This window comes from Corvus hawaiiensis, chromosome 2, assembly GCF_020740725.1.
Source record: "Corvus hawaiiensis isolate bCorHaw1 chromosome 2, bCorHaw1.pri.cur, whole genome shotgun sequence".
NCBI lineage: Eukaryota > Metazoa > Chordata > Aves > Passeriformes > Corvidae > Corvus > Corvus hawaiiensis.
The window spans coordinates 26028239-26040800 of record NC_063214.1 but is presented as its reverse complement, the minus strand read 5'-3'; the positions used below and the strand labels follow the sequence as shown (position 1 = coordinate 26040800).

The 12562-nt window shown below is 46.0% G+C and overlaps 1 protein-coding gene across 2 annotated transcripts in view; it reads right to left on the bottom strand.

Annotated features, from left to right (window-relative positions):
* Positions 1–4721: 4721 nt before the first annotated feature.
* ARHGAP31 (Rho GTPase activating protein 31) overlaps positions 4722–12562 on the bottom strand; it is a 60510-nt gene continuing 52669 nt past the window's right edge. For both annotated transcript variants that reach the window (XM_048293938.1, XM_048293939.1), the window contains one exon: positions 4722–12215. In XM_048293938.1, the coding sequence (XP_048149895.1) occupies positions 9762–12215 (2454 nt within the window). In that variant the 3' untranslated portion in view covers positions 4722–9761. The remainder of the gene's footprint in view (positions 12216–12562) is intronic.

The following is a 12562-nucleotide window of genomic DNA, read 5'->3' as shown; positions in this document are numbered from 1 at the left end:
ACAGAAGCAGGTACGATCAAATACTATTTTCCTCCTCTGGTCTTCTTCCTCAGACCTAGATCCTTTCTGCGACATCTAAATGTGGTATGATTACAGCACTGCATTTAATACAGAGGAAAATGCTGCAGGATTTTGAAGGAGAAGAGAAACTGAGACTACTTTAAATAGACTATTGCAGTATTAACTGCCCCAAACAGTTGCAAGTGATACCATTGACCTATAACATAAATGGCAGCTCAAGTCAATTTGGGTTTGGGTTCTTCAAATTTGCTTTCTGCTTCTTAAGCCTTTCCCTCCCAGTGCACTTCATTATTTGTGTACTAAAAAAATAAAAGCTGTGACCAAGTGATCCAGGCAATGGTGGATCTGTGCAGAAGGGTCAAACATGCCACAGTGCATCCAGAAAAACCAAGTCTTATCTGCCTCAACTAAGGGGGTAGGAGGAGATTGGACTGATGACAGAATGATGTTGAGCAGGATATTTAAAAATTCCTGCTGAAAAATCAGAAAAAGCCATGCTTCTGAAGGCTGATTCCAGCCTCTGCAAGTTCCTTACCTGGGGTGCCAGGGAAAGGGTGAGGAGGGGATGGAGTCTTTGACAGGAATGGTGGTGATCAGGTTTATGTGTCAGCTGAGACTTGTAAAGAAATCCTGGTCAGTCTCAGCTGTTTGGATTGCTTCCTGAAGGCATGGATGTATGTGGTCTTCAGAGCAGGCTGTAGGCATGTGTGCATGAAAACTGCTGGACTAAGACATCCTGCTAAGACAGGATGAAGAAAAAAAAATGCCCCAGGTGGAAGTCGTATGGTTTGTTTGCAGATTTGCTCTGTGTATTTATTCTCTGTAGGTGTGAATATTCACAGTTCTCTCTCTCTCTCTCTTCAATTCTCCCATGGAGTTACCAAATGTATTTTTAGATTATTAATTTATTGCAATATTCCCAGCTCTGAGAAATCAAGAGTCTCACTGAGAAGCATCCTCTGTTCATAATTGATGGAGTGGCATATCCTCCAATCCAGAAAGAATCCCAAACCCTCAGCTGCTCCCCTCCCACACACACAGAAACGTAACCTGGTGTTTTTCACACTGCCGAATGTTTGTGGCTGACAGTACTGAAAGTCTCTGTTCCTTCAGGCAATGCGGCAATGTGGGGCTGCCTTTGTGTATTTTTTGCCTTGACCCCATTTTTCCAACAGGTTTTCCTACCCCTTCCTCCCTTCCCCTCACTTCTGCAGGAGACTTCTTTGCACAAACTCTTTCAGTCCCTGCTTTTCTTTACCTTGCTGGTTTCCTTACAACATACAATGGCCATTATGTGCCATACTTGCATTTGGTTACCCACCTCATTGGGAAAACTGGGAACCAGGCTGCCAGTGGTGGTCAGTATCCTCTGGCATGGGTGATTTATTCCCTTTCCTGCTCACTGCCCTGGTATCCTAGTTTTTCACATTCCTTACAGCAGGGAGTCATGCCAAGCAAATGTTTATCGGGACCAATCACGTAAAACTAACTCATAAACAAAGCCAACCCTTGGCAGCCCTGCCCTCCTTGGCAACTGGGGAAAGCCCCTGCAATGTGTGGTATGCTGGGAACCTCCTGCAAGAGCTCTCCCTGTAATCTCAGGCATCTATCTTTAGGAGATCCTGCTTCAGGAGGAGTGGAATATGACTGCTGGGGGGTTATCCTCAACAGGAAAAAAGGTGAGGGTGTTCCTGACCTCCTCAGGAGGTGAAATTACATCATAGGCAAGGGCATGTGCAGTTCTCATATGATCACTATGATGCCTTAGGTTTTAACTTTCCTATTTTTCAAATCCTGTGCTGCCTGGTGTGTAACTCTGAAGTTCCTTGTGGCCTGTTAGCTGCAGTTCTCTCATGCTGGTTAGACATAACAAGCCTCTCCAGGTTTGCTCTTCAAGGACACCAGGCCCCAAAATGTGTAAACTAAAGCCTAGAGAAGGGGGGGCAAACTTGGGGTAATTACATCATCAACTGAAGTTATAATTGGAGAATTCACCCTGATATGCAAATGGACCAAACTTATAAAAGTGTGAAGAACCCGTGACCCAGGGTCCATCTTGGGTGTAGCCTTTTGACTGCCCAGGGTGTACCTTTGAAGGCCCTTCAGATAAATACCTCCTTTCATTCTCTTATTCTTGTCTAGCCTCTGTTTTTAGGTGGCCACCTCAGGCATCAACTAGTGAAGATAAACCCTGCAAGAGAGACAAGTGATGAGCAGTGAGCTGCTCTGGCTACCCGGAGCTGTTGCTAACTGTGAGCCAATGCAGGACTTCTCTATTTTTCCCAAAGCAACGCTCACCTTTACCAGGGTCCAGTGGCTGGCACAGAGGCCGGAGACTGTAAAGCCAAGTCACTTCAAAAAATCCCTGTAAATAACCAGCCTAGTCCTTGTACACTGTCTGACCCTTGGTGTTTAAAGTAAATTACCTCACAGTGCAAAAAAAAAGTGAAGTGGTTTGTGAGCACACATTTTTGCTGCTTTATTCTTCCTGATTGTTATGAAATGTTGCCTGATATTCTTCAGACTGGTTCAACTCAATCTTATAGCTGGGTGTGGAGTTTTTTGAGTTTTACTTATCTGGAAACTTCCTCTGTTTAATAATCATCATGTGTGTTATTCTCCTTTCTCCAGCTCTGGTTGTTCCCATGTTTTTGTACCTTGTGGTTCTTTCTTAAGCAGCCACAAAGTTTTTTTGGAAGTCATTTCCTCTCACTGAATTCAAATATTTCCTGGTCTTTTCAGATAAGGGATTTAAATGACAGAGAGGTGTACCCTCTGCAGCAGATGTGCTATGGAAGAAAACAGGTCCCATTTTAAGATGGATCTGGACCCAAATTGCAAATGTAATTCCTAGGAGTTGTCTAGGTTTGCAAAACGTAGTTCATCTCACACTGCAGTCTGCTAATAAAACATAAGAAAATACCTACCCTGTTTAATTATGGAGTGAGGCAAACATTAGTTTTAACACTCACACTGTGTCTAACTTCTGAGGGCAGCAGGACTTGGGCACCTCTGAGCTTTGCAGATCCCATTCATTTCTAATCTCTGAAACTGTTCATCCTTTACCCTTGTGGTGAGGCATGTTCTTTGAAAACTTTATCCTACTCAGATGGAATATGAACTCAGAAATCTCACTGCCTTTCTCCATCTTGGCTGTTATGATTCTGTTCTTTTTGTTGGTGGTGGTGCCTTGTGCCAGTCTCCCTTCCCCACACTGCCTGCCTCCCCTTTGCTGCCAGCTGACCTTTAGCCCCATCCAGTGGGATACCAGTGGGATGTCCTGGTGCCCAGAGCTGCTGGACTTTTGTGTTGCAGTGAGGATGCATGAGATACCAGTGTCAAATGCTCCTTGGCACTGGGCTAGGTTGACTCCTGGTTAACAGCCAGGGTGGGAATTTGCTTAATCCTGGTTTTGGCTTAGCTGAAAGTATCCAAGATGTTGTAGCTGTGGCTTCCAATACAACCTACACAGGGCATTGCCCTGAGTCAGGCAGGCAAAAGAAACTGGCTGAAATTGTGTTCAAGCATTTCCATATGTTTAAGCACCGTGATTTAGGGTACAGTGCTGACTGGAGCATGAGCCTTTTGCCTAATTTTCATAACCATGGGAATGCTGTGGGGCAGTCTGCGATTCTCCCCTTGCGTTATGGCCAAGCCACTGCTAGACTCTGTGGCACAAAGAATAGGAAAATACTGGTTCTCATACAGCAGTAATAATTGGCTCTGGCTAACAACAATTCCAGACTCCAACAAACATGGTTTTCTCTCTCAATTTGTGTGCCAGTTGCCATGGTAAGCAGGAAGCACAACCCAGGCATTTTCCTAAAGGGAAACTGAAGTCATGAAGGAGGTAGGAAAGGGAGTCAAGCCCTGAGTTCAGCAGCTGAGTAGGAAAAAAAATATTTAATTTAACCTGATGATTCATCTGCCTTTTAGGGAGAACACGGAGCAAGCTGTGCTGCAGATATGTCCACTGAGGCTACAAGCACAAGAACACCCCTGTTTTTTTTTTCTCTCTGTGTTCCCAGGATGGAATTAGAGACACATAATAACAATACTTGCTTCCATGCTACAGCTCAGAGACTGGGTCAGTGAGAGCCAAGGAACTAAATTCATAATTTGTTTAAGTTCTTGCTTGTCCTTTACAAATCAACAGAAGTGCATACATGATGCACCAGAGGCCTTCATAGTAACTTCTCCTGTTCCAGCTTGGCTTCTGCTGTACAAGCACTGGGATCACAAAGTTTTTCCATACTCTACTCTGAGTTGCTCTGCATTATCACAGGCAAGGCAGAATTCTGCAGGTATGCTAAATGGGAGGACATGGTAGCACACCACTGAAACTTCAGCCTGGTAGAACGAGAAATGGTAAGAAAAAAGACAATTTTACCTTTGAAAATTTTAAAGCATTTCAGATACCATTAATTCTACAGAAATCTCCCAGCCCTCACTTCATCTTCAGAGCTGCAAAGCAAGTGCAGTTCCCATAACCTCCAATCAGAAGAGTGTGTGGTCAGGCCCTAACCTTTAATCCCCACCATCAAAGCCCGCACAAACCCAGATCAGTGCCCTGGCCACTCACAAAACAAAAGAGGGGCTCAAACTCCGTATCAGAGGATGACAAAAGCATTTGCACTGCATTCATAAATCAAATCCAGAAAAATAATAAAATGTTACAAAACATCACTAGGGCACAGATCTGTTTTTATAAAAACTCCAGTTTAATCTCATGGCTGAGACCTGGCAAAACATCTTTCTTTTGTGGCTGTTGTTTTTCTTTTCTTTTTTTAAACAATCAGGCACAGAGGCAGGCAAGTCCACACAGAGAAAAAAGCTTAACAAAACTGCAATTCATCAGAGCTAGCAAGAAAAATAATCACAAACCAGGGCCCATGGGATGGAGACAGTCCTCTTCATAGTGTCCAGCTTCCAGCCCTTCTCTTGACCTGGCAGCAAATAATATTTCAAAGGGGACTAGTGGCTGCAAGCACAAGATCCAAGGTCTAGACTGCTGCATGGAACCCTCAGAAAGTTCTTGCCTTCTGCCATCCTTCCTTTCTGGGGCTGTTGAAGTCCTACTCCATCTCCAGTTGAACTCAATGGGAAGTTTTCCATTCCTTGCTTGGAGCAGCATTACTTATCACCAAGCCTTTACATCAATTAGGGGCAAGCACAGGTTAAACGAAATCGGGATCAGCTGCAGCTTCTCCCCCCACCCCTAGAGATTTTTATTCTTTTTTTTCTAGAGATGGAGAGAAGCAAAAGGGACAACTGCAAAACCTGGGCATGCCTGAAAGGTGGTATATGCTTCAGTAGATTGCTTGCATTTTCAAGGACTGGGGAAAAGCTTGTGGTGGAAAGCTAAATCAACCCTTGAACTCTGGTCTCCCCTGATCTTGTCACTTCCTTCCCAGGGCAAGATCCTTCTGAGGAAGGCAGATTCAGGCCTTCTGCCCACCACAGATTAACCAGAACTAATTAGCTAATCTGTGGGCAAAAAGCCATTTATCTCACACTCTCAGTGCTGCAAACGTAGCAGCAGAAAACAGTCCCATGCATCAGCCCAAGTATCACAGATGTGTAAAATACTATTTAGGAAATTCCTTCATTTTAATTACACTTCCTTTTTAATACATTTATATAGAATGATCTTTTATATATATATATATAAATTTAAAAAATATTCACCATTACAGGCGTTTCAGAATCCATAAAGAAAGAAAAAAAGATATTGATTGCACCATTTGGACTCTGGATGGGGGAAAATGTTGTAGATGGATGCTCTCTAATACAGACCTAAGTTCCTCTGAAACTCTAAAGGCAAAAGAATTAAGCACTTCAGTCTTTCTGCAGTGATAGCATGAGATGGACAGCCCAGAGGACTGGCATTTATAAGGTAAAATACAATCTTCATTTCTGTTTCCTCTCCTGCCAGTGAGGCAGCTCCCACATGAGCTAACATTATCCATGCCCCTCCTTTCCATCAGGGATTCTCACCTTTGCCAGCTCAGCCCTCTCCCTCTGAACTATGTTTAAGAGAAGCTGCACCAACCCTCTGACTACATGGGAAGAATAAGTGAAATTTACTCACTTGCTTTCCACTGGTAAAAGTTCACAAGCAACACATGCTGGTGATATTTTGTCATGTCTGATACTGGGGCCATCTGCAAACTGGGGAATAGCCTTTACTTTTCACAGTCTCAGGAGAATTGAAATGTACTGCAGGGTCTCTGAAGTGATCCTTGTGGAGCTGCAGATGATGAGCCAGTCTATTTAGGAAGGTCCTTTCAGTAATACCAAGAAAAACTAGCTTGGCTCTCTTGGGCCAGACTTGTCTCCCATAAATCTGATCTATCCCTCTTCATAATGCTTCACAGATAAACAAAGGAAAAACAGAAACTAAACCCCCCAAAAAACAAAAACAATAGAAAACAAATCAAAAACTAAGAAGAAAAACCACAAGAAAGAAGAAAATCCTTTCTTAAAGAGATCAGGTCTGACCCCGAAACTGACACTGGGGATAGCTTAGTAAAGCTGGATCTCAGGAAGCTCCTGCCACCCAGGCAGCACCATTCAATGGGAGATGGCATCTGTCTTCTGGTCCTGTCCAACTCCCAAGCTCTGGTCCTTCAGGTGACTGCAGGTGCCAGTATCAGCATGGATCCATCACCAAGCTTTACAGGCTCTGCAGAAGGCTGAGTCTGGAGTGAGGAATGATGACACCTGCACAACAAGGCACCTTGCAACCAAGAACATGCTTTCATCTCTGCAGGACCTGGGGCTTTACTTTAAGTGTTCTTGATACATCAGCTGAAGGCTGGAGATGAAATTGTAGATAAGAAATGGGATCAAGCTACAAAATAGAGATATTATTACAGCATCTCTGCTTAATCAAAATCCAGGACCCAGATCTGAGTTCAGATTCTTAAACATCCTTAAAAAGTATAGTCTGGATACAGATTTTAGTTGAGGCTGATCTTTAATATCAAGTAAAGATTTCTAATAATTTTCTCTTGCAGGAGTTTCACCACTTTTGCCAAAAGCACTATTACTTACTGGAATGCTGTTAAGAGTTGAGACAGTGTATTATATACAAATTGCCAGACCTCATTTTTTGTTCATAGATCAGCTTATACGAGAATAAGGAGGGGAAAAAAATTGTTTTAACATGCCAAGGTTTCATCACATTTTCTTTTCTGTTTGATGCATTACTTCGTGAGCTTCTCTAGCTCCCTTCCAGGTGCCTTGGCAGTCAAAACTTCTAGGAACTGAGAGACTGTAAGTCCTTGCCCAAAGTAAACTATTTTGTTGATGCCAAAAAAAACTGGACATCATTTCCACAAATTTTACTTCCTCTAAAACCTTACCACAACACCTCGTATCACACCTTCCCTTTGTCATTAAGCCAGCCACAGTGATTAAAAGCTTTCTCATGAGGCAGTGCCATGTAAATGCAGTGTGGAGCTGTGCTAACTATGAGGAGCAGGAAGAACTGGAAATTCCCTAGTTTTAATAAGAGATTGCACAGGCATATTATGGTCTGGGAGTAGAATAATACAATTGTCATGAAGCGGCATATTCTGGGCCTGCTGTCCACAGCTTGCCCAGGTAAAGCATAGGCTGCTGCCTCTGAGAGAACATGGACCCAAACAAGAACTCCAGGCTCTCATCTGGTTTAGTAATCTCCCTCAACAAAACTGACAGCAGGGACTTAGTTTTCTGCTCTGTTCCCATGTGGCACTATACACAAATAAAGAGTGCAGTGGGGAGGGTCAAAGACTGCAGCTGGTGACAAGGAAAAGCCCTCATGTTTTTTCACATTCCCTTCGGATATGGAAGGAGAAAATTCTGCTGAAGATACATCGGTTGCATTTGTAGGCCCAGAATTCTCAAAAATACTCCAGTATATCTCTCCTTTAGCAATCAAAGAGTTCAGAGAGAGCCCTGTATGGGGGGGGGGGCTCAGGGCCCTCCAGCCACAATGGCACTAATAAAGTGACACAGTCAGTACAGACTAGAAGCTCATGGGTTGAGTTTACTAACCATTGGAAATTGCCAGTGCTTCAGAAAACAAAGCCCTAAACTCACATCTTTGGGGAAATTCTGGCTGACACTCATTGTGGTGGCTATAGCACCTCCTAACAGTTTACTGCTTAAACTACAGCCCATCGTACCCATCTGAGGGCCTACGGACTCAGACATTTCCAGGAATGATGGCCCCTGCAAGCACATTACAGGGACAATCTCAGTGCTGGCAGCAACTGTGTTCCCATCTCCTCCGTAGTCACCAGGGACACTTAAATTGCAGAGACAGCACAGGCTGTATCTGACTTTGCCATCGCCCACAGCCATAGATCAGGCAATAGATGAGCCTGTGGTGAATGCAGAGTTAGAGGCTTTATAAAGGAAGCTTTAATTCTATTCCCATGGCAGCTGTTGCATATCTGAACATGTATTTGCCTGTAACATTAATGTTCCCTTCAGGAGAGAGTTTAATTCACTTCAAATCCCCCTCTCAGGACTTGTTCATGATCAGTTCTGCAGTCCCACAAATCATCCTCTTTACCATACTCTTAATCAATCTGAAAGCACTGAGGTCCAGGGAGGTGGCAACCAGCCACGCTCTCAAAGAAACAGTGTAAAATCATAGGAGAGGAAGTTTAAATGGAGAAGAAGCACCTGGGGACATGCCACACAGTGGCAATGAAAGACCAAGGGTCAAAGATATGTCAGTCAGGGTGCAAGAGGGCAGTAGCCCAAGGATGTGGAAATAAGAAGATCCTCTTGCTTTTGTCTGCTGTTGGCAGTGTGGAGCTCAGCTGGAGATAGCTGCAGAGGTGTCATCTGGCTTTAAGCAATGATGAAAATAGTTGATACTGGCCTTTGTTATGACCTTGCCTTGGCTTTCATTGCTATCAGCCTGAGGGGTCTCTACCACTGGGAAGCCAGCTGCACACTCATTCCTCAGCCACACAGATCTCGTGTGCCCCAGGAAGGTGTGACTGAGCACACAAAACTCATGAGCAAGACTTGGAAGACTAAAAGAACAGCTAGGCATTTCCTGTCCAGCTGCTTTCATTCCAGCCCTTGCACATGCTGGAAAGAGCATCTCCTTTGTTGCAAGGAGACAGCTGGAGGCAGTCTCTTCAGGTTGTATGTTTATCACTGGAACATCCTTGGGTGTCTCACTCCCTGTGTGATTTGCTCATGCCAGCTTCACCTTCCTCATCAGCTATCCCCAGCCTCCTGCACTGTTTATTTACACTGATTAATCAGAAAGTCCTTCATTGGTGTCTGGGAAACAATGGTAGGAGTTCCCAAACATCTGGACTTAGCTCCTCAGCAGATGTTTTGCCCCTGCATCCTGGGCTGCAGTGCTTTGTAAGAGTGTTTCCTCTCAGCCCTATTTTCTAATTATACAGCGATTTACTTTTCCTTTTTTCCATAGGGAGGATGAGAATTTCACAGGGCTTGTTAGAAAATAGGTGTGAGAAATGCAAGTTCCCTGGGACCGGCTTACCAAAAAAACCAGACAGTGAGGAACTGGGCAGGGGAGACAAGGGGAACAAAAAGCACGACAAAGATACTGTGACCTTCCATAGCAAAAGCTTTGCAGGAAACCATAAAGGATTCAGGTCCATCTTGCAGAGAATAGTCATAACAACAGCAAAATGGCAACAGAGTTGGTCTTGGACACTCCCACTCCAACCATCACAGAAAAAGAATAGGAGAAACAGCTGCTACTCAATCTGCCTCCCACTTCGTCCATCCAGAATCACAGAGCGCCTCTGGGGCTGGTAGAAGCAGCTGGTAGAGGTCTCCAGTCTCTGGCCATTCTTGGGGATGGTCATTTTGTTCCGCAGCGTCACCCCTTCAGGCGTTGTCCGCGCAGGGTCGGACAGATCGCCACAAATGGGGCTCAGAGAGGTGGTCTGAGTGGGGCTCCTGATGGGTGACAACAACACCCTGGAGTCTGCTGAGGAGCTGGGGTGGTCCATGATGGGGAAAGGGGGACTGAAGAGAATCAGACTCTGGGGCCTCCCAGGCCTAGATCTGTAGGAAGGTTTGGAGAACCCCGATGGCCTCTCTATCTTTGAAGACTGTGGGTTATCTCCAGCTGTCTCCCCGCCAGAGGTGCGCTTTCGGCGCAGAACAGGGGCATCCAGAGCAGGGTGATGACTGGACTGAGACGGCTCCAGTGGAGAGCCAAGGCTGCCATGCCAAGGACAGGCTGAGTCCTTTTGAGCCGGGTCACTGTTTTCTTTCTCTGCTTTGGCTTTCTTCTCTGTCAGCGGGCTCTTGGGGGCCTCCAGGTGGCTCCATGCCACCCGTGGAGCTTGCCTGATGGCCTGCTTGGCTTCTGCTTCCTTCTTCTCAGCAGCTGGAGCAGTGTTCTGAGCCTGCAGGGGCTGGGGGATCTGGGTGTACTGAATCTTGGGCGGTATCACAGGCACCGCTCTAGCCTGGCACATCTTAATCATGAAGGAGGTCCTGACTGCTGACACGCTGACCGGGGCAGAGTTACGACGGCCAGTGGTGGCATGGGCCACTGCTAGGTAATCCAAGTCTAGATCCACGGGGGCATTGAAACGAGACCCCCAGGGAACACCTCTACTGGCAGCAGGGCAGTGTGTCGGCAGGGATGGGACAGAATCACTGCTTTTTACTTCCTTCTGCCCATACAGGAGGTTCCCAGGGGCAGATGGCATGGACAGGCTCTCAAATGTGAAGAAATCTGGGGCTGGGAGGAGTGAATCCAGGTTGAGGGATGAAGGCCTGGTCTTTACTTTGCGAGGTGTTTCTTCACCTTTATTACTCAGTTGTGACTCAGCAGCAGAACACAATGCTTTGGTGACAGTCTCTCCTCCCAGGGCAGTGTCCTGAGAGATGGATAACTCTTCCTTTGTGTTCTTTGTCTGTGAGGAACTGCCTGGGCTATTTTGGTGTGGCAAGGACAACTTTGAGCTCCAAGGGTTTTCTTTACTCACATGCACTTTCTTTTCGTCTGTCTCTGAAAGAAGGACTCTGGAGGGTCCTGCTTTCTCAGTTGGTGCTTTCTCCCTGATAAGAGGGTACTCAGGTTTTGAAGGTTCATCTGGAGGACTTGGGCCATTCCCACCTTGCAGAGCTTTACCCAAACTAGAAGGGGACATGGGTTGTGTTTTGGACAGCTCACAAGTCCCTGAATGCAGAATGTCACTGCATGGTTGCTGCTGGTCAGTGGCATCTATGAAAGAGAAGGGGGTAGTCCACAGACTCAGCACTGTGTCTTTACTGTCCAGGGAGAGGCTGCGACTGAACCGTGGTCTAAGGGAAAGGCTTGTCTCTGCTCTCTGGCTCTGTGGGTGAAACTCCTGTGTCATTTTCTCCTGAAAGTCCTTAAAAGTGGGGGAATGGAGAGGGCTTGTAACCCACTGGTGATCCTCCCATGGCTCCACAAGTTCTAAGCTCTGCACATTATCTGTCCAGGCATCCTCATCATCCTGGTCACCAGCATCCTGGGTTCTGCTAATAGTACTGCCTTCCTTCACCTCCTGGATTCCAGCTCCACTCAGTGCCTTGGAGGAGAATGTGTCCCTTTCATCAGTAGTCATTATCTCATGCTTCTCCCTCTGAGTCTGGACTCTGGTAAGACCATCCTTTTCCCTCTGCAGCTGGCAAGTGCTATCTTCTTCTTTCCCTGATTCTGGACATGCTCCTTTGGAACAAGAAAATCCATCACTTGGGGCAATCTCACTAAATTCTGATTGACCATGAAGCTTCCAGTCGAGGGTAGGAGCGAGACATTCACTCCTGCTGTCCACCACTGAGTGGTGGTTCTTTGGAGTGGCTGTGCTGGTTGGAAGAGCGCCCAGTTTGGGTAGGGCTGAAGCACCACTCTGCTGTGCAACTGCATCAGACTGGCAGCTGGGGAGGCTGTCTTGTTGCTCCACGCCACTGCCACCAAATAAAGGCACCTGAGTTATCTGTGATGCTCTGCTTTCAGATTTCTGCTCAGCGAGTGTTGTACTCTGCCCTGGGCCAGAGGAAAGACTTTCTGTTTGTACTGGAGAAGAGGATTCAGAAACTGGGCTTGTCTTGGGGACAGCTGCTGGCAAGAGCAAGAGCTCCTCTTCAGGTTCTATAATTTTCAGTTCCTGCTGTATCTCTGGCCACAGTGGGTCTAGAAGGGCATTCGCCAGGTCCTCCTCAGTCTGAAAAACAGAAGAAATGCCATCACCTGGGAGCTCACAACTTCCAATAAATACCCCTCCATTTTCCCCAAGCAGCCCTCCCAGAACAGCCAGGCTCCTGGATGAGCACACTCACGGGTACAGAAACACAGACACACAGACTGCTACCAGTTCAAGGAAGAAAATACATCTATAAACAAGTGGGTTTATGGAGGAGAAGGTCTGAGGTGCAGCCAAAAGGAGGCCTGGACAGATACACTGAAATAGTGAGCTGAATGAGTAGCTGGAATGTTCCAGCCCATTTCTCAGCAATTCCCATTCAGGCTCACTTGGCCTTGCCAGAGAATATGCATTCCCAAACTGCACAC